The sequence below is a fragment of the Gopherus flavomarginatus genome, chromosome 5, assembly GCF_025201925.1.
Source record: "Gopherus flavomarginatus isolate rGopFla2 chromosome 5, rGopFla2.mat.asm, whole genome shotgun sequence".
NCBI classification, from domain to species: Eukaryota; Metazoa; Chordata; order Testudines; family Testudinidae; genus Gopherus; species Gopherus flavomarginatus.
The window spans coordinates 104,490,652-104,518,113 of record NC_066621.1 but is presented as its reverse complement, the minus strand read 5'-3'; the positions used below and the strand labels follow the sequence as shown (position 1 = coordinate 104,518,113).

At 38.2% G+C, this 27,462-nt stretch overlaps 1 protein-coding gene across 10 annotated transcripts in view; it reads left to right on the top strand.

Moving 5' to 3' along the window:
- Nucleotides 1-6,225: 6,225 nt before the first annotated feature.
- The window catches only part of CDIN1 (CDAN1 interacting nuclease 1), a 186,522-nt gene continuing 165,285 nt past the window's right edge, over nt 6,226-27,462 (top strand). For 4 of the 10 annotated variants that reach the window (XM_050953971.1, XM_050953975.1, XM_050953977.1 and 1 more), the window contains exon 1: nt 6,233-6,642. In XM_050953971.1, the coding sequence (XP_050809928.1) occupies nt 6,542-6,642 (101 nt within the window). In that variant the 5' untranslated portion in view covers nt 6,233-6,541. Of the gene's footprint in view, nt 6,643-27,462 lie in introns of all 10 variants that reach the window. The other 6 variants (XM_050953980.1, XM_050953979.1, XM_050953976.1 and 3 more) reach the window with 5 other exon arrangements.

Sequence of the window (27,462 nt, the reverse complement as noted above, 5' to 3'; positions counted from 1 at the left end):
CCAGGATATGTGAATCTCCCAAGGTCTACAGGAATGGGGCTCTTTTCCTGTGTACTTTAATCTATCCATAGGAGAGAAGAGGTGAAATGTCCCCATATGTGCTGTCCTGCTCCTCTCTGATCCCATTGTTTTTCTCATTACTCCAGCCCTGCAGATTTCCTAATATCCTTCAGAAAGAGGATTTCCTCTATTATACACCTCATAATGTCCTCACGATGGACTCCCTAATCCAGTACTTTAGGAGTGAAAGGGATTCTGTTCCTTCAGACACTCAGGAAGTCACAAATAGGGAAAGAAATCCCCTTTCCTCAGCCTACTCCCATTAAAAAAAAAGTCTGTTTAGAACCATTACATTAGGACTATTGAAAAAAAAAGTTTCCCAGACAAAAACCTGTACTTAGGTGGAGTCAATGTTACAAGTACAGAATTTTGGTTTAAGCTTGTATTACCTTTCAAGGAAGGTGAGTTTTACCCTACAAAGAGAATATGGACTATTTTTTAAACCAGGTGGGAAAGTTACCTTTTCCCAACTCTCAAGACAGGGACAAATATATTATACTGAAACCTGTATTCATGTTATATTTCATATTCTAAAGAAAGCTATATTGGTATGTTGTTATGACACATATGAAAGCAGTGTAATCTGTGACTTTTTTTTCTTAACTCAACTGCATATGTGACATATTATTTTATCATCTACTCAAACAAAGAATAAGAAAAGATGGTAGAATTTATGCCAGTTGTATCTGATTTTATAGCCGTTTCATTAATGACAGAATCTTTATCCTCTTCTTGAAGTTCAAAGGATTTCATCTATGGACCAAATGCATCAGAAAGGATATACACTTATGCCTTCAGCATAGTAGACAGTTGAAAATTGTTTCTAATATGTCCTGTATGTTGTCTACCAAATATACCACATACCATTCCCATTTCCATTCAGAACAAAGGCGGTGTTAAATTCCTTTCGTGGAAAGTGATGAACTGCACTTAATTATGGTCTGTGGCCCAGGGATACAAGTTAGGGCCATATATTATACTCAATCCACCGCAGATCTCCCAGTGATGACAATGGATAGTCTGTACTGAGATCAAGGGTAGGATTAAGGCTCTTGTTTAGTAACTAAACTTTTAGTTGCTAGAATTATTGTTGCAGTTAGCATTACTCAATGGGAAAAATTAAGCATGGGACTATTTCTGGAAGGACTACTTCTATTTCTGCTGTTGTTTCTTTGGCTATTTGCACATGTAATTGCAATAATTATCCATGTAAATTGGATGTGCAAGGACACATACATTTTGTATGCAGAATTGTCCCATTTATGTTTTTAGAAAAATTCAGGCCCTGGCTTCAAGGTTAACATGTCATTTAGATAAATAGAGGGATTTCATATCTCTCAAAGCTGTTGCTTCGCTCTAAGACCATGCTACATTGGTTGATGTTTGTTAGATTTTCTTTTCATAAGAGCCAGAAAGTTTGTTTGTTTGTTTTGTTTTTAAATAAAATCTGGAATCCTGCAGAATCTCAGTCTGTTATGAAGACCTAATAAATAATAGGTCCAGTCTGATCTGTGGACTGGCAGTCTAACATCCCTATTCTAATCTATGCCATTTTTGTGGTTTCTAAGAAGAAGTAACATTTGTTAAAAAAAAATTCAAGAACATTTAGCACTGAACCTGGAAAATGTACACAGATAAATCTACAAGTTACAGAATGTAACATTACAATTTAAAAATCACTTTCAATGGAAATTATCCTACAAAAAAGACAGCAAGACTTTTTTTTTTGAGAGCATAATTTATTTGTTTATAAAGTAGCAGCAGTGAGGAAGGAGCAGGTAATTATTATAAAACTTCCATTTCCGGAAGAAGTGGCAATTCTAATCTTTGGCAAGAAAGGGGAAAATGAGCGTTTCTGGAGCCTAGGAAAATGACACGCTCGTGGGGCTTAAAATGGATATCATACTGAAAAGGGTTTTCCCAGGCATGTTGTAATATTAAAGAATGAAGATATTACTTTTCAGAGATAAAGAAAATAAAATATTTTTATATTTAATATGATCCTTTTTGCTTTAAGGAAAGATCTTGTATCATTTTCGTGTATTTGGTCTCTGAGGAAGGAGATGTATAGTTATAGTGGAGGCACAAGAGACACAAGAGAGAGAAAGAGAATGTGTGTATGATTTTCAGTGCTACAATTTCTGTTGCTGCTAAGAGAGTGCAGGGGGAAAAATGACAACAAAGTGGTATTTAGTTCAGTAAGAAACAAACTCCAGCTGTGAACTTGTGATCAGTCCTCCTGTATTCAAATATGTTTCCTCCATTACTCTTATAAGTTTCCAGGAACAGTAAGATCAATGTTTACTCTAAGTTTGCACACCACATATTCGTGTTTAAAAATTTCATTTTTTATATCTAGAAACCATAGCCTGGATTTCATAAAGTAAACATGGCAAAAGCCACCTACTTAAGGATTATATATAGATATACATACTACATACTTCCTTTTGTTCTAAGCTCTTAGGGACACCATATACACATAAATATATATATATATACACACACACACACATTTTATGGAGGCCTCAGTAGCACATCCATAGTTAAGACTGCATTGGTCTAAAAACAGGATCAAAATCCCTGCTTCATGTCTTAACTGAATTAGCCTCCAAATTTTTAAAATAATAATTTTGAATAGAACTACTGAGTTTTCTTTGTAATAGAACAGATAGTAACATTTGCAGAGAAATTATTTTAAAATGCTCCCTTTTAGACATTTTACCTTATTTTTCTCTCATTTATTTGTTTCTTCAGGCAAACAAGCACCATCCTTAAACTCTAAATTTCAGTCCCAGATGCTGATCTCAGACACAAGTTACCTTTAAAATAGGGATCTTTCTCAATTTTTATCAAATGTATCTGTGATATCTCTGTATTGAAGTGTCCTGGACAGCTCACACTTCATGGAGATTGCAGCATATGCTGATGTCCTGGTACTGACCAGTATTTAAAAAAAACAACAAATCAAACCTTTTTTTAAAAAGCCACACTGTAATAAAAATCAGTGTCCTCAGTCCACATTTTAAAAATAGAGTTGAACAGACAATACGTCATTATAAATGCAAACAAATCGCTGGCACGGCTGTCTTTAATCATAAAGCTATTTTATTATTTTTATATTTAGGTTTTCATCCCGCAAGGGCTTAAGTCTGCACAGAAGTTTACTCACATAGCTAATCCTATTGAAATCAATGAGGTTACTTGCATCAATAAAGTTACACACGTAACTAGCCTTTGCAGAATCAGGGCCTAATTCATATTTTAAAAGTTGGAAGTAAATCATCAGTCCTACATGTTATCTCACATGGGTAGAGCCCCATTGGTTTCAATGAGTCCTTCGTGGGTTCTTTCATGAGGACTACCTGCATGGAACAGCTTGAAGATGTGGATACTATATTCTTATTTTTTCATTTACAAATTTAACTTACCTTTTCTGTTCCAAAAGTAATCAGTGGACAAATGGAATCTTGCTAGTATGGGGCCGAGTTCTCCACTACTATGGAAAAAGAAAAGTTAAAGATCTACTATTAGGTTAAAATGTGTATGTAAATATGTAAAAAAAAAAAACCTGCCTCTTTCACTAATACTTTAAATCATTAAACTTGTTTTTAAAAATAGTTTACTTTCCACAAATAATGTTGTTTGTTACCTTCTCTCAGCAAAGATTGTGAAAAATAGACCAATTTTTTTCAAGTTTATTTCTAGCCAGTTTCACTTTTTGTTTCTCAAGCACTATGTGAAATGTACTAGATTGGTTGCAATTTCTGCATAGGAATGTTGAAGTGAAAACAAATCACTGTTTTCACTGAAACTTAAAAATATGTTTTTATTTAGGCCACGGGAAGACTTTTGGGCACAAACACAGCTCCACTGAAGTCAAGAGGACTCTGTGTGGACACACCAGAGTACCCTGCCCAGAGTTAACTGTGGGACTGGAGGATTAATTACTACCCCCTCTTTCAAACATTTCAGCACATAAACACATGTTGTTGCCTAATTTATCACAGGTTTCAAAATATTTGGTGTTTTTCTTAAAGCCCCAGCTCTTACAATCCCTGTGAGAATATCTGTTTTCTTTTTTCTTATAAGTAAATTTCTAGCTCACATGGTAGCAAAAACTCTGAAAACGTGAACCATAAAGGAATGAGCATAGTTTGGGAGTGGGGGCATTCCCCCTCAAACTGAAAGCCTTGGTCAGGTGCAGAATTTGCTGCCACAATGTGCAGCCTGGTTGGCCTGACTTGAGCTGTCCGCCCACCCCCAATATAGAAGTCAAACTATGCCAATGTTTAAAGGCTCAAAACCAGGAGGCAAACACAAATATCTCAGAATATTATTTTTAATCTCTCATGATTTCTAAGTCAGTTTCAAGGAGTTTTGTGGCTTCACTCACTATATCTAAAAACATGGTATTGGCACTATGACTTTACAGATGTACTTAACTTTACAAATGTGAGTAGTCCCATTGGTTTAGCATGTGTAACATTTAAGTACATGTATATATTTTTTCAGAACTAAGGCCTCAAATTTATACAGTTATTCTGGGTGTTGGGAGAAACCTTGCTGAAGCTGGTGGGCATAACAGATGCCTTCTGTTCAAGCTACATGAGGGAACAATTAAATGCCCCTTTGTTTAGCAATATCTGAAACAATAAGAGCCACCACCTAAAACACTGGCCATATGTAAAGCCATTGAGGAATCTGAATTATGTAGGCAGAATGAAAAGGCAGGGAGAAGGGATTGCTAGGTGTGTACGTGTGAGAGACAAGACAGAAACACCACAGAAATAGAGAAGGCACAAAATAGCCCCAAAAAGCTATGGAGTATGACTCGCCCTAAGAAAAAGGTGAAAGAGAGCTTTCAATAAAGTGCTGGCTTTTTAAAGAGGACTGGAACTGTAAGCAAGGAAGCTAGCTTATATTTGGTTTCTACTGTGTTTATGGAAACGAAGCTTTGTAAATAAACAAGGGAGGAGGGATAGGTCAGTGGTTTGAGCATTAGCCTGCTAACCCCTGGGTTGTGAGTTTAATCCTTAAGGAGGCCATTGGGGCAAAAATCTGTCTGGGGATTGGTCCTGCTTTGAGCCAGGGGTTGGACTAGATGACCTCCTGAGGTCCCTTCCAACCCTGATTTTCTATGAAGATTGCACCAAAGAAATCCCTGACTCCATCATCTTTTCTCCTCATAACCAAAACAACCCACAAGATGCTGTAAACTGTCTAAGAGGGATCAAGAAGGGGATAACAACATACAATTACCTATTAAAAAGGAGCTCCTATCATCCAGGTATTTCTAGACAATTCTTAAATGCACAGCAGTAAAATAAAATCCATAATGAGAACACTCTGCTTAAAATTATATTTTATAAAATCCTATTTTAGTATATTTATTTGGAGGTTAAATTACTGCTAGTAACACTAACCTTACTGTACTGAGTTTGCAATTCCTAAAGTACACTGCATGAGAGGAGGAGGCTAGCTAAAACCAAATGATATTGACCAGTATATTTATACTGTTGAAACTGACAGAAGGAAATAAACCAACAGTGACAATGGTGAAAAGTAATTTACGTTTTAAAATACTACACAGGTTGAAACAAGAGACTAGATGGGCACATTAGTATTTCCCTGAAGGCAGAAAAGTGGAAAGGACTAAGGGAGAGAGGGATTCAGGCTAACAGAATTGGTCAGGAGGCATGACCTCCGAGTGGCAGTTTTAGGATCCATAAATCTCTGGGCACACACATGCCCTCATGTCCCCCACTGGCTACACAGCTTGTATGAGGCCTTTAGCCACACTACTGGCACTGTGAGCCACTTCCTGGTCCGGGCAAACATTCAGGCCAGGGAAGGAAGCGCGTCACGGGACAAGCCCCTCCATCTTTTTTACCCCTCTCAAGGTGAGTGAAGGGTTCCTGGCTCCCCCCACAAACTGGTCCTTCCTGAAGCTGCACTTCCACCTCCCACGTAGGGGCAAAGTACAGCGCGATGTTATGCAACCGTGTGGGGGTAAAGCCAGCAACCATGGAGCAGCTGCTCCACTGAGCTGCGGGGGACACGCACGCTCTCCTCTCCCATTGCACCAGTGGCTGAAAAGGCGGCGCACCCCGGGATAGTCCCCACACGGCCGCAGCCCCGGCTTCCTTCTCAGGCATAGTCAGAGCCTACCCATAGCGCGCAAAAGCCTACGGCCCCGCCCCCAAACGTTAACTCCTCCCAATCATCGCCATCGCCGCCGCTCGTTCTTCCCCCTCCTCCTTATGCCTGAAGGTCGGGGCGGCAGGAGCCGATAACTCTCGCGCATGGGCGTTGGGCTTTTTCAGAGCTGGGCGCTCGGGCGGGGTGTCAGAGCCTTGCTGCGGCTGCAGCGCCATTCTCCTCTGTCCCCATCCCCTAGGATTAGAGCGGGCGCGCCCCCCTCTTCCCCTTTGGCTGCTGCAGCCCCTGCGTTGTGTGACTGGGAAGCTCCTGAGTGCCAGGCATGAAGCTGAGCAAAGCCCAGTATGATGAAATAGCCCAGTTCCTGGGGCACGTGCAGCCCACCAGACAGAGCCTGCGGAAGCTGAAGGAGAGATTCCCTAGGTAAGTCTGTCTCAACTCCACCCCCCCGGGGTTCCACCCTATGCTAGTGCAGCCTCCACTCTTCTGGGCTGGTGGGGTGGCCTGCAATTTCCATCCGTGGATTATAGGAGCTAGATCTTGTTTTTAAGGGCAGCCCTGCAAGGTGGTTTTATGCGTGGTACAAAATTCTACATGGTGCAAAATCACACACATACACGCCCCCTCCCCCTCAATGCAGCATACAGTCGTCTGGGGGTATTGTTTGTCTTGTGTGACCTTATGGGTCTCAAAATAAAGGATGTTCCCAAATAAGAGATCTCTGGTTACCCTATGTGAACCCCAAACCCCAATTAGATCCAATTTCCTGAGTGAGCCATCATTGCCTTGATCCCTGACTAGGGTGAATTGAGGTGGAATCGTGCTTGGAATGCTCTTTCCCTTTCCTTCCAGTACAGGGAAAGAAATGGCCTGCAGACCCTGCTGTAACTTTTCCCTGCACATCGTGCCACTGTTGGGTTGGTTGAAGGCTCAATCAAGGACCACCTGCTTAGATGAGCATTAACCCATCTCACCTTCTGATTCTGCTTCAGTTAAGATCACCAGTGTAGTCAGGTTAATACTACTTGGACAAAACTGAAGAGCATGGATGATAGGATGTTCTCCATGAGGAATTGGGCCTCATTTCTTGCATTTACTTCCTGCCAGCTATGATAGAGGTCATGTTTGTTAACCTTCAGGAAGCTGCAAAGCTCACCTCCTTTCCCAGACTTTTGGAAAGGGGGTCGATATGAGGGTTATGAGGTGATAGTGGCAGCCATATGGGATGTTACTTACGTTTTCTGGGTATTTAGGACTATATTCTCAGTACTTTATGTGGGCATAATGTTTATTGGGAGGGCTTTACAATTTGCGGTTTTTGTGAGGACGCTACCTGTTCTGATCGGAAAGCGTCTCCCGTCTGCAGAGGTACTCCACCTCCCTGAGAGGCGGCAGCTATGTGGACAGGAAAAGCCCTCCCATTGACATAGCTCTTGTAAACTGTGGAATAGGTTGGTATAACTACATCACTATGGGGTGTGGATTTTTTACATGCCTGAGCAGTGTAGTTATACTGACGTAAGTTCCTAGTGTAGACCAAGCGTTAGTGTTGGTGAATTGCTCTGAAGTAATGATCTTTCCCTGGCCTAAATGTTTTCCTTCACAGAAAATAAATCAGGAAACGCCAACTTTCTGAGCCTCTGTACCAATATGCTTCAACACTGAGCTGGATGGGCTACCTCTGTAAGTAAGAGGGTAGTTCAGCCTCCCTTCTCATTCTCTCATTAACCTCTGCTGAGGTAGCTGGTAAAAATGCACATTGTGGTTGCATTTTTTGTGATGGTGACAGCTGTCTACTGGGATTTATTAATCAGCAAGCTGGAATTTTGGAAAATCATTCAACTGAAGATTCCATGAGAGGACTTTCAAATATCTAGGCTTCCATTTCAGTTACAAAGCAAGCTTCCACCTCCCTCCCAAATTTAATATTTTAAAATATATGAAAATAGTTTTTCAGCAGTTGAGACCCCAGAAGTAGCTGCAGGCTTTGTAGAGATTGGAGTCCACTTGGTCTGGTCTACATTTAAAAAGTTAGCTTGGCTTAAGTATGTCACTCGGGTTGTGAAAAATCTCATGCCCTGTGTGATGTAATTAAGCCAAATTAAGCCCCTGGTGAAGACTCTGCTAAATCGATTAAAAAATTCTGTTGCTTTTGTGTCTACGCTACAGCAGCGCCACTATAGCATTTCTAGTGCTGACATACCTCTTGTAGAGTTAGCTGTAGGATGAGGGTATGTCTACACTTAACATGCTACAGCAGCACAACTGTAGCTGCACCATTGTAACACTTTACTGTGGACACAAATTACAGTGATGGGAGAGGTTCTCCTATCACTGTAGTGAATCCATCTCCCTGAGAGGCGGTAGCTAGGTTGATGGAAGAATTCTTCCATCGACTTAGCACTGTCTACACTGGGGGTTAGATTGGCATAGCTATGTCTCTTGTGTGTGAATTTTTCACACCTCTCAGAGAAGTAGCTGTGCTGATGTAAAGTTTCAGTGTACGCCAGCCCTCAACCTTCAACAAGCTTTCCCTTTCTTCTGCTTACAAAACTCTGGATCATCTATGCACACAACTTGCACCAATTTAATTAAATCAGTTTAACATCACACCTTTAGGTAAACTGATCCAACTTGGATTGTGGACTGTCTAATCTGATGAGTGTTCATACACAAGGTTGCACAGGTTTAACATGTTGATTTCACATCACACAGAGTTTCAAACACATTCAGGAACTTTCTGTTCACCTCCCCACATATCCTTTACCAGGTACTTCGATCCCACAAATCTGTGTATTATGTGTGCAACGGGGATGTCATACCCCAGAACTGATAGGTCTTTTCTATCTGTAGCTTCTAATAAAACAATTCAGTTAACTTGAACTTTCATGTTTAAATTGCCAATTACACTCCACTTTGTTAAAGTGGAAGGTGCAGTGCTGCAGTTCCGTAAACCAAGCCAAGATAATCACCAATTAAAAAAAAAAATCACCCCTTAACCTTTTCTTTATTAAGCTAAATAAATTAAGCTCTGTGGAACTTTTACTATAAGGCATGGATCCATAGATCATTCTTGTGACTCTTCTTTGAATCCTCTCCAAGTTTTCAGTATCCTTGAATTGTGGACACCAGAAATGGGTACAGTATTCCAGCAGCAGTCACACCAATGCCAAACACAGAGATAATATACTCTCCCTTCTCCTCAATATTCTTTTCTTTTTGTATTCAAAGATCACGTTAGCTTTTTAGGCTGCATTTGCTCTGGGAGCTCATATTCATCTGAAAAAGACTTGGGATCATGGTGGCTAATCAGTCTCTGCTTTCCAGGATAGACATTTGTCTGTACTGAAATGCATATTGTTTGTATGTGCCCAGATTACTTAATAATCCAGATTTCTCTATATTAGCGATCTACCCTCTTCATTATTTACCACTTCCCCCAAGTTTTTTGTCAGTTGCAAATTTTATCAGTGATTTTCTTTTCTTCCAGATTATAGATAAAAATGGTAAATAGAATAGATCTAAGAAACATTCCCTGTGAGATTCCACTAAAAACACACCTGCTCAATGATGATTCCCTGTTTACAATTAAATTCTGAGACCTTGATAGCCAGTTTTTAATCCATTTAATGTATGCCATGTTGATTTTTGTGGTCGTCTAGTTTCTTAATTAAAATGTCAAGCGGTACCAAGTGATATGCACTAGTATACATCTACACTATTACCTGTATCAACCACATTTGTAATCTTATAAAAAAATATATAAATCAAATTAGCGCACTCTCTTCCTCTTCTTCCAGCATCATCACTACCACCCAGAGCTTTCTGGCTGTTTTGAGATGGGAGGGTGAGGGTTCCTGTTGTCTTACCTCTTCCAGTCTCCTTTTATTTTGTAAAGGAAGAAATAAAGGGTGTCGTCTTTCTCATGAGTAGCATCAGTCCCTGAATCATCTGCCGCCTGGGAAAGCTCTAAGCAACAGCAGAGTAAAATTGACATGATTCTTGTCAGTTTCACTGCTAACCATGGGTTTCAGAATAGTAGCAGAAAGTGAAAGTTATCAAGGTGGAGGAGACGGAGATTGGGAATGCTTGGTAAGTAGTAGAGGTAGTGGACTGTTTGTTTTCAGATTTGAGAAAACAGCAGCATAACAGTTTGTGCTTGCACTTGGAAGGCTGTCTTGGCATTTGTAAGGACTATAAGCATTGTTATTAAAATATGAAATTTTAAATACGGGAAAAATTCATAGCTCTGTTCCTCCTTAACACTTGCTGGGGATATTTTCCCGGTGGCCATCAGTGAATGAATTTTTCATGCCTTGTTTACACAAATCATCTCATTGATTTCAGTGGGACTACTCACTCGTGAGGAAAAAGCAGGATTTGGCCCTCAGGTAGATATGTAAACCTAAGCAGTCATTATATGTTTCAATTCTATCTTTAAAAGTGGCAACTCTTTGCAGTAGTGCACCAGTTTAGTTTATTTGGAATATATGCCATCTCCAGCAGCCTACACAAATACTAGTTTCCTTGAGAGGTTTAAATGTTTTTTTTTTTTTGTCTGTGAGCCTTCAAACTCAATACCATCATTTATGGATGATATGTTACACCACTGTTTTGCTTTGTCAATAGTATTTGGAGCAAAAGCTAATATAATTTAAAATTTAACTTGCACTTCAAGCTACATTTAGCTGAGCACGTAAATGGCCTGAGAATATGGGATGAGATCTTATTTAGTTGGAGGCTTGAAAAAAATCTGTATAAACGTATTGAAATCTTGTATGTCGTAACAACCAATTACAGTGAACTCTGTTACAGTCAAAATAACTTTATAGTGAGTGAAGTAGACTATAAGTTCCCAATTATTTGTGTATGTTGCAGTGTGGAAATTGTAACTTCTGTTATAAAGAAGCTGTTAAAAGGCTGATTGCTGAGTTGAATCGGAGGGATGTTTTAATCTACATCTTAGCCATGATGTAGAATATATATATGACTGAGAATGTGACTCTTAGTGAAGGTGGGATATGTCTTACTCAGTAAGGTAGGATATAACTATTCTGTATAAGTAACCCTGCACATGCATGCACACAATTCGTGTCTAATGCTAAAATGCAAAGTCTCTTTTCAAGACGTGACCTGAACTTTTTACAAGACAAGTTGCATGGAAATGATCAAAATCCACGTGAGACTGCAGTAGTACAGAGCCAAAATGAAAGATGTGCTTACTCCACTTTAGAAGAGTTAATGGGAAAGAAGAAAGCTTGAAGACTTATTTTTTGGGTGGAAGTGTGAATTTTTTCTCTTAAAGGTTTTTGTGTTTTGCTTTTACATTGTGGAGTAGATTTGTCCATACTTGAAAGGGGTAAGAACATTGGATTGAAGACTTTTTTTCTTTTATTTTCCTCTGTCTATTCTGAGATGTATGCAGGGTTGTTATAGCTGAGATGTGACAGCTATAGCTTATTTCTTTTGCTAGTTTATCTCTGCAAAGAGCTGTGTTTGTTACAATTGTGAAATGTTCAACTATGATGGCTATGGAGCAGGAACTGTCACGTGGGGAAGCATCTGAATTGCAGCAGTCATATTGGCTAGGTAAAGAGTGAGTCTTTCTTGTCCTGAGGAATTTGTACAATAACAAATGTGTTAAAATCAGGCCATGCCTTTATTCAAAGCCCATTGAAATTGATGGGATTTAATGGTGAAGTATTAAGACTAAAGCATCCTGTTGAAGCGTATTTGTGAAATAAATTTCCTAGAAATGTGCTATACTTCAAAATACCGTTGTTGTATATCAGGTGCACATGTTTTAAATACAGAGGAAAGAATAAACTTGTTTAAAGGAATAAACTAATTGTACTCATTTTTGGTGGTCACAACATACTGTAATGTGATGCTTTGAAAAGTTATATATTTGTAATAATAATTCGTAGCATAGTAGTATAACGGTTATACCACTTTTGTCCTTTGCGGCATTTCATCGTGCAGCAACTTGGGTGTCCTCTGAAAGACAAACAGATGTCTGTAGATTTAAAGGCCAGATTATTGTGGCTGTTGAGTAAGGATGGCATGGAAGATTTAACACTGACCATATGTGATTTTTTTTTTTTTTAATTTACTCATGGATTTTGGACTATTGTTATAGTCATATTTTGTGTCGTGAAGGACTGTAACAGTAAAAACGGTAATTCTGATTGTACTTCAGGAACAATTACTTACGTTATCATTCTTCTGAAGTCTGAAAACAAGTTCAGGTTAAGAGTTTTACAGGAAGAAGAGATTTGGTACATCATAGTGAAAAATATTTTGTTCATGTGATAGCTTTGTGGACAATCCTAGTCTGAGCTATATTACAATGGCACAATAAATTGCTGAATATACTGTCTGCTGAATATGACCTCACCAGGAAAAATTTGGTGCATTAGAGTAGGAAAGGTTGGAATATATCAACCTTAGCTGACAAGGGACTTTGAATTTTGACCTAATACAGATGACCTCTGTGTGCAATAAAAGTGAGCTTAATCTCCAGGTCAAGGTAGAGGTGAATGGCAGGGCAATGTGGAAAAGCTTGTACTGGATCTGAATGGATCATACCTAGCAAGCAGAGAAATAGAAAACTTAGTTTTTAGGATCACCAGATGGTTATTTACTTTGTTAGCTCAGCTCTGTTCCCCACCATGAACCAAAATATATCTGAGCACAGCTGACGCCAATGTGTTCAATTGTTTGTCTGAGTAAAAGGTATGAGATGCGTGTGTGTTGCTCCTATATGTCATTGACTAGCAAAGCTAAATATAAAATGTTCTCCTAGCATGTAGAAAAGAAGATGTCAAATTACCTTATTGAATAAAAAAAAATCTAAACGGTTTATTCCTTTGACAGCCAACGTATCTTTGGAACACATGAAGTTTATTCCTAAATGGCTTCTCCTTTTAGCAGGAATATAATTAAAGAAGTTGTTGGTATGTTTCACAGGGATTGAATAATACAGAGGGAATGTGTCCTTGTGAGAGCTTTATTCCTCTAGAAGGTATTTGTTCAAATGAGCGCCATTATACAAGAAAAAGTTTTAGATGCTCTATAGGTTACATAATAAAGAGGTCATATCTATAAAATGGTAAATATGTGTTTACTGTAAAAATTAGAATGTTTTTGTTTTATTTTAGCCAAATTAAATCCACTAGCTAATATTCTAGGAGAGTCCTATTTTACTAACATGCTAATGATGTATGCCCTGAACATCAAATACTTTACACAGATAATAGTGATGGTTTTTTGTGTATTTTTTTTTTAAATCAGCCAGGAGGAAAAAAGTTTGAGATGCTAATGGAAGGAACCTCTACTCCTTTAATAGAGCCTACAAAATATATTTTCCAGGACTGATCAGCTCTGAAGGCTCTAGAGGTTTGATGATTGGAATGGCAGGAAATCACGTTTTCAGGACATAACGAATTGACTAGGCCATCCATCATTTGTTAGCATGCGCTGAAACGCAGGGTTTGTGTGCAGAGGCCTGTGATTTAGTAAATACTTGGGAGATGAATAGAGCTTACACACAAGGGAAGATATTGCTGTCCTTCAGCAGCCTTAGACAGAGATTCCTGCTGAGAAGGCCGTCTGACAGCAGCTCATCAGTAACTGGCCTGTCACAGTCAGTGATGCCCACCAACCATTGCCAGTATATTAAATGCATTTTTAATATCTGCTTCAGTAGATTTAATGAAGAGAATTTAGTTTCCATACAGTGATCACTGCTTCCTCAAGTGTTTTAAAGCATTGACTGTAGCACTTGCAAGAAAGGGAACTGTGTTGATACTTGAGAGAGCTGATTGAAAATGAAAGTTAAACAAAATGATATACAAACAAAATAAGTCATTAACTGAGCAGTCATGTTGTTACAGTGAAACAGAAATGATTGTTTGAAAAAGTCAACATAGTCTTATCTCCTCTACCTGCTAGGAGACCATGGCCTGCTGTACTGGAGGGAGTGATATAGAGGTAGAAAGAGAGAGAGGTGCACAGTGGTTCTGTTTCTAGTGTAGCTGGCCTGACTAAAAATCATGACTGCTTTCCCTGAGCTTTCAGATTTTAGTACTTGAACTGAAGGGCAATGCTCTGTGGCCTTTATGGCTCTTGGGAAAATGGGTATATGTGAGAAGTATTGGAAGAGATTTTATTTTTAATGATTCTTCAAAGAATCTTGTTGATGAACATTTTACCATAGCACTGGAAGAATTAAATTAATGTTGGGGGAGAAGGAAGTTGAGTAGTAGGATAAAAATTTCCCAAGTTACGTAAAGTGCGAGATTTGTCATGGATTATTTAAAATATTGACCTTTTATTTTTTTTTTAAAGTCCATGTTAACCTTGTACCAGATGCTAGGCTCTTTGCTATTCCATAGACAAGAAAAATACTTAGCTAACTACAGTTCAGAATTTAAATGTTTAAAATCATATTGCTATTTGTGTTTCCTGGGAATTTTGAGGAAAAACTGCTATTTATGTAAAATACGCATGTGTAGTCTTGTTCATCTGATTAATTTCAGTACTGGCGGTGTTCACTGCAAAACAACAAGACATTGTTCTCCCTCTTGATCTTTTTTTTTTTTTTTGTTGTTGTTTGTTTTTTTAATCTCTGGAATATACTCCACATTCACAGAAGAGGAAACATCTACAGATTGGGATCTATAATTTTTATTCTTGTATGTGTCAAAATAGTAATGTACTAAATGCAATTATTATAAAAATTTAAGATGTCTTAAATACACTTACATTTTTATAACGCATGGCAATATTAAATAATTTCCTTGTTAGCATCTGTTTACCATCATTGTTGGCAAGACCTATGATTTATTGCCTAAATTAATGACCAAGACCATTTTGGTCTTGATATATGCTCCTAAATTTATCATATCACTAAATAAAATAAAATATATGCTCTTGTGACAGTCATTTTTGTAATTGTTTATACTTCTAAGTGTCCTATTCAGTGAAAGCAGCATAATAAGGATTTCAATGAGAATTTATAATACAGTAACTTTTTTTCTCCTTCCATTTTTACCTTATTATTTTAGTGGCAATCCACCAGAAGACAGTTTGAGGATACAATGTCTTGCTTAGTCAGTGTTGTTAACACATCTGATCAACTCCTGCACACTGAAGATGATATCTTGGTCCCTTTAGAGATGATGGCAAAATTACCATTGACTGAAATGGGGCCAAGATTTCACCCTATATAAAGTTCTGCCATGTTTCTGGCTATTAGCAACTACAACATCTTATTGGTCCTGTGAAGACTCTCTCTTTTTTTTTTTTGCCTTGACCCCTCTCCTTCTTGAGTTGGAAGAGAGTAGAGAATACTTGGGACCCTTTCTAAAAGCTGGCCACCTTTTGTGAGGGGAATCTACCACGCACCCTAAAGCGCCATCTAGTAGTCCAACCAGTACTACTGAAAACATTGCTTTATGCTAGAGATCTCTTGAGCTACCACCCAGTGTCTAATCTCCCTTTTCTAAGCAAGATACATTTAGAAGCCAGCAATAAACAGTCACCGATGCCATTTTCTTGGGCTTCTGAGCAGCATTAGGTTGCTCTTGGATGACCTCCTCTTATACCTACAAAAGGAAAATACATCCATACCCATCCTCTGTTAGGTGTCTCAGTAGCATTTGGTACCATTGGTCACCGGACATTCCTGCCCTGCCTCCAAGAAGCAGCAGGGAACAAAAATGCCTTGAAAAGGCACAGGTCCTTCTCAGACAGACCAAGGTGGTGTTAGGAGAAACTTATTTCTTCACCTGTGGCATCCCACTGGCTTAATCCAATTCCCTATGTGTTACAATACACATAAAACTGTTTGGGGAACTGGTGAGACAACATGAACAAAAGTGCCAGCAGCATACAAATAATGCTTTCAGTCATAGTTATGGGCATCTTCACTCATATTATATCATGTGATCCTTTAGAACTCATCATTTCAATAGCAATGGTGAGACAGAGCACCTGCTTCTATCGGTGCTGGCCAGAAGACTGCACATCATCCTATTAGACACAAAGCCGCTAATGAGTTTTCACATTTGTGACCTCCAGATTTTTTTTTATTATTGCAACTCTTTTATATAGGAATGAATCATAGTCTTTAAGGGTCAGAAGGGACCATTATGATCATCTAGTCTGACCTCCTGCACAATGCAGGCCACAGAATCTCACCCACCCACTCCTATATCAAACCTATGTCTGAGCCATTGAAGTCTTCAAATCATGGTTTAAAGACTTCAGGGTGCAGAGAATCTTCTAGGAAGTGATCCATGCCCCACACTGCAGAGGAAGAAAGAAAATTCCTTCCAGACCCCAAATATGGTGATCAGCTAAACCCCGAGAATGTGGGCAAGACTCACCACCCAGGAAAGAATTCTCTATAGTAACTCAGATCTCACCTCATCTAACATCCCATCACAAGCCATTGGGCATATTTACCGCTAATAGTCAAACACCAATTAATTGCCAAAATTAGGCTCTCCCATCATACCATCCCCTCCATAAACTTATCAAGCTTAGTCTTGAAGCCAGATATGTCTTTTGCCCCCACTACTCCCCTTTGAAGGCTGTTCCAGAACTTCACTCGTCTGATGGTTAGAAATCTTCGTCAAATTTCAAGTCTAAACTTCCCGATGGCATTTGTTCTTGTGTCCACATTGGTACTGAACTTAAATAAACTTTCCCTGGTATTTATCCCTCTGATATATTTATAGAGAGCAATCATATCTCCCCTCAACCTTCTTTTGGTTTGGCTAAACAAGCCAAGCTCTGAGTCTCCTTTCATAAGACAGGTTTTCCATTCCTCGAATCATTCTAGTAGCCCTTCTCTGAACCTGTTCCATTTTGAATTAATCTTTTTTAAACATGGGAGGCCAGAACTGCACACAGTATTCCAGATGAGGTCTCACCAATGCCTTGTATAATGGTACTAACACCTCCTTATCTCTACTGGAAATACCTTGCCTGATGCATCCCAAGACCGCATTCACTTTTTTCATGGCCATATCACATATTCTGATAAAACTAAAGTTGGTAGAGAGTACTACATAAGAACGGCCGTACGGGGTCAGACCAAAGGTCCATCTAGCCCAGTATCTATCTACTGACAGTGGCCAATGCCAGGTGCCCCAGAGGGAGTGAACCTCACAGGCAATGATCAAGTTATCACTCTCCTGCCATCCATCTCCATCCTCTGACAAACAGAGGCTAGGGACACCATTCCTTACCTATCCTGACTAATAGCCATTTATGGACTTAACCACCATGAATTTTCCAGTTCTCTTTTAAACAGTGTTATAGTCCTAGCCTTCACAACCTCCTCAGGTAAGAGTTCCACAAGCAGCTCATCTGCTTTGAATAGGTGGTCATGAACACCTCAAACTAGTGATCTGCTTCATGCACTGACTCCTCATGGAAGGAAGTATTCTCCTCTGGAGTACTGTGTCCAGTTTTGGGCCCCACACTACAAGATGGATGTGGAAAAATTGGAAAGTCCAGTAGAGGACAACAAAAATGATTAGGGGGATGGAGCACATGACCTATGAGGAGAGACTGAGGGAACTGGGATTGTTTAGTCAGCAGAAGAGAAGAATGAGGGGGGATTTGATAGCTGCTTTCAACTACCTGAAAGGGGGTTCCAAAGAGGATGGATCTAGACTGTTCTCAGTGGTACCCGATGACAGACAAGGAGTAATGGTCTCAAGTTGCAGTGGGGGAGGTTTAGGTTGGATATTAGGAAAAACTTTTTTACTAAGAGGGTGGTGAAGCACTGCAATGGGTTACCTAGGGAGAGATGGTGGAATCTCCTTCCTTGGAGGTTTTTAAGGTCAGGCTTGACAAAGCCCTGGCTGGGATGATTTACTTGGGAATTGGTCCTACTTTGAGCAGGGGGTTGGACTAGATGACCTCCTGAGGTCCCTTCCAATCTTGATATTCTATGATGTTCATATTAACTTCTGAGACTTAGAATTCTGTATGAAATTGTCTCTCTCCCCCTTTCCATGGCTTTCTACTGCACTACATTCCACTGGAACAATGAAACTGTCAGTTAATAAAGAGAGGCTAATGAATGCAGGGGACAGAACTTTTACAGGCGCTGTACCTAGACTATATGGAACTCCTGCAAAAGACAAGCTGCAAAAAAGGCTAATATGATTCTGGGGTGTATTAACAGGAGGGTTGTATGTAAGACATAAGAGGTAATTGTCCTCCTTTACTCAGTGCTGGTGAGGCCTCAGCTGAAGTATTGTGTCCAGTTCTGGGCAGTAAAATTTAGGAAGGATGTGGAGAAATTGAAGGGAGTCCAGAGGAAAGCAACAAAAATGATCAAATAGGTTTAGAAAACTTGACATATAAAGAAATGTTATAAGAAACTGGGCATGTTTAAAAAGAATGAGGTGGGATCTAATAAGTCTTCCAATATGTTAAGGGTTATTATAAAGAGGACAGATATCAATTGTTCTCCATCTCTACTGAAGGTAGGACAAGAAGTAATGGGCTTAATCTGCAGCAAGGCAGGTTTAAAATAGATATTAGGAAAAACTTTCTAATGGTAAGAGTAGTGAATCTCTGGATTAGGCTTCCAAGGTAGATTGTGAAGTTTCCATCATTAGAAGCTTTTAAAAACAGGTTGGACAAATGCATGACCAGGATGATTTAGGTTTACTTCATCCTGCTCAGGGTATGGATTTGATGATTTCTTGCCCTACATTTTTATGATTCTATGACCATAGAACTCTGGATATTTTAAGAGCTAAATGAAGAACACAGACAATATAAAGAAATGAAAACCTGTAAACTAACCAAGCTATTTCTCCTACCGGCTAAGAAGGAGGAGGAATTTGTATTTTTAAATACTTGGCAGACACTCCAGTGATTGGAGTACCTGGGCAGTTTGTGTTTTCAGTTTGACTAAGTGATACTTACATGAGAAATACATTTATACATTATTCTGTTTTCAGATTAGAAATACAACCTTTTGATAATGAAAGTTAATTCCCCAAAAATGCAGAGGTAGAGGGAGGAGAGGACACTGTTTTTCACGCATCTCTGTTGAATTTCTTTGTCATCAGTAATCTATGAGAGAATGATAAGCTTTTCTATAAAAGATCTCTGTTTAGTTTAAATAATTTTTCCAGTAGTTCAGTGTGACCTCTGGGTTTATCCTTTTCCTAGGCTGGCGTCCTGATGGCCATCCAATGCATACAATTTCTGACCTTCCTGCTAAGACAGAAGATCAAACTATATGTTTAAAATTTACACTAGGAATCTAGAACCACTCTGAACTCATCTAGTGACATTTGAAAATTCTTCCTGTTCATGATTGGTTGGGTTTTTTATTTGTTTTTCCTCTCAATACTTACTACATATTGATAACAATCGATTTGCTTTAATTTATAGAATCCACTGCTTGTCTGTCTTTCCTTACCTAAAAAAAATCCAAATACAAAGTCTCACTAACATTTTTACCTTGGGCCAGGATGTTTGTTGTAAGCACTATCTAAAATCATTGAAATATTCAGTAGAAAACTAAGTGCTTAGCATAGTGTTCTACTGCATGCTAAATTCAAGTAAAACACTGCACAGATGTGAAAACCATTTGTTATATTTTAGTATATGAAGCAATAACTGTGTAAACCTTAACCTTGTAATTTTGTGAGTTCCACTTTGTCATGTAGCTGTAAAAGGTAATCAAAATAAATCATGGAGGATGAAGAAATATTTTTCTAGGGCTTTCTGTGTGCTTTCAAAAGTGGCGCTTGATCCAGGAAATTTTAGTAAGCATATTAAATAATACAGTATGATGTGCAACATGTCAGGTCTGATAAATTATTTTGTATAGGACATTTATACAACATGTTGAGCTGCTCTGTGAACAGCTTAACGGTTATAAATTATGTTAATCTTTCTTGCCATATATACTTTCTGTTAAAATCATAGTGTGCTTTCAAATGGTATATATTTTTTCAGATAATGGGTACATATAAGAAAGGTGTAGGTCATCTCCAAGATGGTATGACAGTGATCCAAGGTTCCTCAGCTGTGCAGTGTACATAACACAGATGTTGGGAGAGTCATCTGTCAGCTATGCCTCTCCTATGGAGTTAAAGTTCTAGAGGGAAAAGAATTCGACACAGTGCTGTCACTGTTACATTTTCACAATAGAAGAGCATGCAAATATTGAACCTCCTGCTTAGCTGTAGTGCCCTATCTAATGTCTGTGCTGGTTAGAATAAAAAAATAGTGGGTGCATCTAGGACTCATAGATCTGACAAAGGTCATGCTATGCTGGGTATTTGAATTGGAAATTGTCTGGACTTAAATTTTATAAAGCTCCCACTGTTGTCGGGGAACATTTCAGCAGGGTTTTGTCCCTGGAGAGGCCTCTTAGACCCTTTTCTGTCCTATGAATGAATTTAGATGTGAGGGTTTCTCCTGCCTTAAAACTGTTAAGTTCATTTTGCATACATCCCCAGAGAGAAAAACTGGCAGATGCTTTTGTCTTGGAAGTGTTTAAAAGAAAACTGCAGAACAGGAACAAGAGAGAGAAGGGGCCCTGTGTGGAGTCCCAGAACATTTTGGAAATGGCCAATATGCAGTTTTCATCAGTACTAAGGCGGGGCGCAATATGGTGCCTGTAGCTCACTGGGGAATATGAATGTTGATTAAGCATACTCCCAGGCTTTGAAATTCTGAAAGCAGTGTCAGAATAATGGATGTTGAGCAAATGTCAAGCATTTGTTAATTTCTCTGTTATTTGGAGTTTATCTACCATGATCAATCAAATAAACTAGTGCTTCTCTGTTGTGGCATGTGTCATTGATATGGTGATTAGGTGGCTAGAGAGTCCTTCTGTTTTTTTTCCAGGTAACAGATTACATATAAACAGTCAACTTTAACATAAAGATTTTTTCGTGATTGGTTTAGTGAATTCTGGTACATTAACAAAGTACTTTGTGGTACCAAGAAAAACTGAGTTTCATGTTTATTTCCACTCCAATTTACAGATTTTTTTTAAATGTCCCTTTTCATTCCTGCAATTTTCAAATTGTTGATTAAAACAAAACACCAGTTTTTGACATCTCTGTTTTTACTGGAGAACTGGATGGAAAGTCTCAATTTAAGAAGCAGAGGTATTGAATCTTTCACAGAGTACTTTCCCCCTAAATGTTTAGCAGGAGAAATTAGTTAAATTAGTTATCAGTAACATACAGAAAATTAAATAGTCTGACCAAAAATCTCTTCTCCTCTGAATTCTCACTTTCCAGTCTCCTGCCTTTTGTGATGTCATGGTCTCTCTAATTCTGCAGTTTTCCTAAGAGTCTTGTAGCATATTAAGATCTGATCTTTCTAATGTAAGAAACAAACCGAAAAAATAACAACTTTTCAGGTCTTTTATACACCATAAATCAACTAAGGCCATGATCACTTTTATTTCTTTGTGGGTCACCTTTATTAGTTTAATTATAAGCTAAGTTTTAAAACTCTCTCTTGTGATTTTTGCAAAGGGGTATATAGGAGTTAGATGTCCAGGTCCCACTGATTTTTCAGGTAAGTTTGCATGCCCATCTTCTTTAGGCTCCATTTGAAAATCGTAGCCTCTGTATATGCACTTAAAACAAAACAACCCATGCATAGACCTTTTGACTGTTTGACAGTTCCACTATCAAATTATAAAATTTGAACAATCCTGTGACTTGAGTGCTGTAAATTGAGCTAATTCCTGTGTTTAATAGTGATTTTGGATGTTAGCTTTCCCTTGTCCCTGTCTCCGCCTCCTCTTTGTTTTAACACTGCCTTTGCCCCTTGCTTCTTCAAAGTTCCCCCAAGCCAGTGGCTCATCTGGCTGAAGCAATTAAGGCACAAACAGTTTCATAGCCAACAGTGCGCAAGAGAGCAATGTGGCCAGCATCACATCTGACCACTTTTGAGTGCCCTAGCCTGATAGGCTGTCGGGCATTTTGCAGCTGGGTGAAATGGAGTTTTCCTTTCAGTGTTATATCAAGCAAGACTGAAACCTATAACCTTCTGGGATGTAGTCAGTTAGGTTACCCACTCAGTTACCTACACTTGGGTTAGTGGAATTCTGGTAGTTCAGATAGGTGGCATGGCTGGCCTCCGCGCAAAGTTAGAAAATACTTGCATTCAAGGTCACTTCTTTCATCTAGTCCACGGATTAGGTTTCCAATAGAATTCTTATTCTTTTGCTCCCTTACAGAGGGGGAAAGTATTGTGACCATGTCCCTTTAAAGAGAGGGGGGTGCAAAGGGCACTCAGGAGCACTTTAAGAAGTATATAAATCTTAGGGGTTTTTAGATTGGGGCTTTGGAAATAAAATGAAATAAAAACTGCAGGGGAGAGTTGTATCGTGTCGTGAATCACTTTGTCGGATGTTCTCTGTAAATTCTTGCCGCTAGGTGTGTATCTTGTGTGAAAGTGACATTTTAAAAATATATAATGCAGGTCTAAGGAACAGCTTGGATTTTATGACCTCTTATACTTCATATTCTCCACCACATTTTTAGTGGGAAGGAAGTGTTGTGGGATTCAATTTGTCTTATCCTTGCTTGTGGAGGAGGAAGCAAACTTTCTGAAGTGTATGTTCTTCCGACATCTGTAAGGTAACACACTGAAAAGGGGTAACATAAAAATAAAGTAGCAAAGTATCACACTGCTCTAGCTGTTTGTAAGGAGGCGGTATAAATTAATGAAATTTAATATATGGGTAGCTATATAATCCTAAATTTTCAGATGTAAACATGTTTTTCTTTCTTTAAATATTTAACTTTATAAAATAGACATGATTTAAAATTATACTTGTGTTGTACGTAGCAATGGGGAAAAAATAACTTCCAGACTTGGTTAGAACTACATATTATTTAAATTATATACTGAAGATTATCATCTTTTAAAGTTAATGTTTTACTAATGGTTTCCATTTTAAATTAACTGCTTATAATGGTGTCATTAAAAACTTTGATGCCTTTTTAGGTGTTCATTTGTACCTGGAGATAGTTATGCAACACTATGTGCACTTGACATGTGACACATGCAAATGTTAAATACAGTAGCAGCATGAAGCCAATGAAATTAATAGTAATTTATGTAATGAAAGGCACCTGGGTGTTTTTATAATTAATTGCTTGTAAATACTAAATTTAAATATAATTTATAGTTTTCTAAATTTGATTATATACTTATAGCAAATAGTGTGTTTTGGGGGTTATTTTTATGGATTTTTAATTGTCACATGTTTTTATACAGGCCAAAGTATTTTTCTAATTTTTAAATGCAAATCCAAGGTCCAATTATCTTTAGAGTTGAAGTTAATACGTATGAAAGGAAAAATATGCTTCTGAAATGGCACTAGTGTATTTATCATTTTGAAGGCTAGTATATGGCTTAAAAAAAAGGAGGAAAAATAATAATGTGCTCAGATCAGATTTAAAGGGAAAAAAGTAAGGGAGACTACCAAGTGAAATTACTTTCTCATTTTGCATAAATCAAATTAAGTCTATATATTATCATAAATCTGTTATAGTCCTTATCAAATGGGCTGAGGTATCGTGATCTGAAACGATGCTGTTGAGGGAACAATATAATTGCCCAAACAGATAGATGGAAATGAAAACATGGGACGATTCTGTCAAATGATGCTCGCAGCCACAATCTGAGTACAATGTCATCCCATTACTGTAACTTATAGGCATCAACTCTGACCTGGAAGGTAGTCATCTAGGTTATGTCTCTGCTGCCATAAAAAAACACAAGGCATCAAGTCTCTGAGCCTGTGTCAGCTGACTCAAGCTCATGATGGCTGAGCTGCAGGATTATAAAATTCCTCTGTAAATGCTTGGGCTGGAACCCAGGCTCTGAGACCTACTCTTCTTGCACGATTTCAGAGCCCGGATTCCAGTCCAAGCACAAGTGTCTACACTGCAGTTTTATAGCTCTGCAGCCCGAGCCCCATGAACCTGACTAAGGTGACCTGGACAGTGGTGATATGCCGTAAGGGTAAGAGAGGGTAAGCCAGTCTCTCTGAACATCCAGTCTTTGGTTATTCTGCCTTAACTGCCACTTAATGTTCATTGTAATTATAGTCTTTATGCTGCAAGACAACCTGGAAGCTGGAATAAGACCACCAAACTCTGTTCACACAGGCCATCATCAGATGGCAGTGACTTTCGCTCACTGCCAGTTCAGTCCAGGTTTGAACTGCTGAGCAAGATGTGAAAGGCTCACAGAACTGATATATAATGTCCTCTCTTCATTGCCTTTTTTATTTCACTGCCATTTTAAAACAAATCCCTAGAGGGAAATACTAAGAGTAAGTGCTGATCAAGTTGAGGATAGAAATAAAATGTGGATGGAATAGGTAGGAGTAATGTGCATCAGTTCATCATGCACTTTTGGAGCCGTAGTCTCAGTTGATTGGCAGATTACAATGTCAAGATATAAAACTGTAATTTAAAAAAAAATTCACTTATGCGGTTTACTTATTTCAGCCCTGTACTCAGTTTGGACAATGACTTCCTGTATATTAATCAATTTAATGTCTTCCTGCAGTTGTAGCGGGTGTAGTGGATTGAACATAGGGCTGGGTGAAGGCAACTTGGGTTCTATGCCCAGCTCTGTCTCTAATTTGCTGTGTACCTTGGGCAAGTCAGAAAATCTGTTTATCTCCATTACGCTATCTCTAAAATGAGAGTATAAATGCTTACCCAACTTTATAAAACACTTTGTTCTGTTGATGAAAAATGCTTGTCAGCTTTGTCCCTTAATACTCCGCTGTCATTTCTAATAGTGTTCTTATTATGGAAGAGCCAAAAGCTGGATTCCAAATACTGAGCGCACATGTATAAGTCATACACAAACCTGTTTTCACTGTAACTTTTAAACAATCTGAATATTGGAAAAACTGTTTACCAATGTTACATTTAAACACACAAACATGGGATTTTATTGGGATACTGATTTCTCTCTCTGATGGCTTCATTGTGGTGCCATAGTTGAGCATATTTACTCACTCTGTATTGGAATATTTAGTATTTCTATTATGGTGGTGCCTAGGGACTCCAACCAAGATCAGGATCCCATTGTATAAGGCACTGTACGCACACAGTGTAACACAGTCCCTGTTCCGAAGCATTTACAGTCAAAACAGACATGGTAGACAAAGTGCTGATAGAGAGAGGATATAATATGTGAACAGTATGATGACTTACTAACCTCATGTTAGTTCCATGACTTCTCCAGCCTTCCCCTCCCAATTTATGATGGGATTTTGTTAGGAGAGGATTAGCTGAAGGGACAGAGATGAGAAGGGGAGAGCGGTGGACAGGTAGAGTGAGTTTATATATGTTGTTTGACGTAGTTTTTATATTTACTGCATTAACTGCATCTGTTTATCTTTCACCTGGATTGTTCTGGATTGCCCATAATATTTTTCCAATATGTAAAATTTAATTTTACAACGTTTCCTGTGTTTTCACACAAGAGGTTTTGCTTTACAAATTTGATGAAAGAGCAATACTGCAAAAGATCTCTTCATGATTTCCATGTTCTAAGTATATATGCAACAAATTCCCTGCCTTTTAACTTTGATAAGGTCTACCAAAATGATCTTTCTATTTTCAGCACACATTAGCAAAAATAGGCAGGCAAGTCAGTTCACTTAAGAAGTTACACAATATTATATTCTGTTTGTGTGACTTTATCTGTTTTCACAACTGCATTTTTAATTGTACTTTTAATTGGTGTTTATCCTTTTTCATTTAGCATCTATGAAATACTACTCTTGTCTCCATGCACGCTTAGGTGCACAAACATGCACATAAAATTACATCTTCTCATGATGACTTGACTTTTTTTTTTCTTTTTTTTGGAGATTACAAAATACGTCAACGAGGGTTATAATCTTCTGTGTTTTTAAGTTACAGTTCTTTTACTGTGACTGTTGAATGGTAGTCCTGCTCATCATTTTTTGTGATGTGACTGAAAGGAAAAGAAATATAAAACAGGTGAACTAGCATTATTCATGTAACATATAACATGTTCACTGCCTCTGCTGATAATCTGTATTTACTCTGGCATTTTTTTTAGATCTGCATTTTATTTTCTTTACATGTGTTTGATACAGACTGTTCAGATTGGAGTTGCCTTAAAATATATTGTCCATTTAAAGAAGACACCAAAAAAATGAGCTGTCCACAGGAAGAACTGATGCTTTGTTTTAAAGGAATTTCTAAAATCTTTCTAAATGAAAAATCATTCAAACAGTATCTAATACTGGCAATTTTCCACTGTCTTCAGCTAGAACTTATTGGCCAACCAGGTCAGCCATTATTAAAGTTCAAGTGGCCCAGTGGGAAAAGTAATGGTCTTGTGGTACTATGAATTTTAAATGCTGCCATTTCTATGTATTGCACCATTATCTGTTTTCACATGTCACTAAATTGTATAGAAGTTGTTAGACCAACTTCAGTGTCAAGGTCATATGAGTTATAACCGTTCTCAAGTATCCTTCACAGAGCTTTGTCTTAGGGTTCTCCTGACATTATTGGATATAAGCAGCAAAATTTTACTTACACACACACACACACACTCTACAGTGTCGGATATTTTTTTGTCAAACTATTTTTATTTCATGCAAAGTCAGGTTATCATCCCTACCAGAGCTATAGAATCTGTTAATACTCAATTGACAGAAACATTTATAACAGTTTCATAGTTAGAAGTGCTTGATAAAATATCATTTGAATTAAGCTACTGTATGTTTTAAGGAAGCTAATATTGGTGAATTTCAGAATGGATTGATACTTTTAGTTTTGCAGATGAATAGCTGAGCTTAAACCTCATCTTGATTTTAAATTTAATATAAGCTAATATTGAAAGTAGCATACCAGGCTGCAGCAAGTGGTTTCGGACAAATAATATAGATTATTTTAATGCCATAATACAATTTTGTAATAAGAATATTTCTCAAATATTGCTGTCTTCTTTGGGAATTAGAAAGCCAAAGTACTGTCTACTAATGATGTTTCGTCATACCAAAAGCTTCTTATGCTCTTGTATTCAGATTTTGTTAAACTATTCCATGCTTCTTTGGGTTTTCACCATTGGAGAAAATCTCTAAGTGCTGATCTGTTTTAGAAAAGATGCCCATTGTATCTAAAGAGACTTAAAAACAACATATTTACACTGGTGCGAACC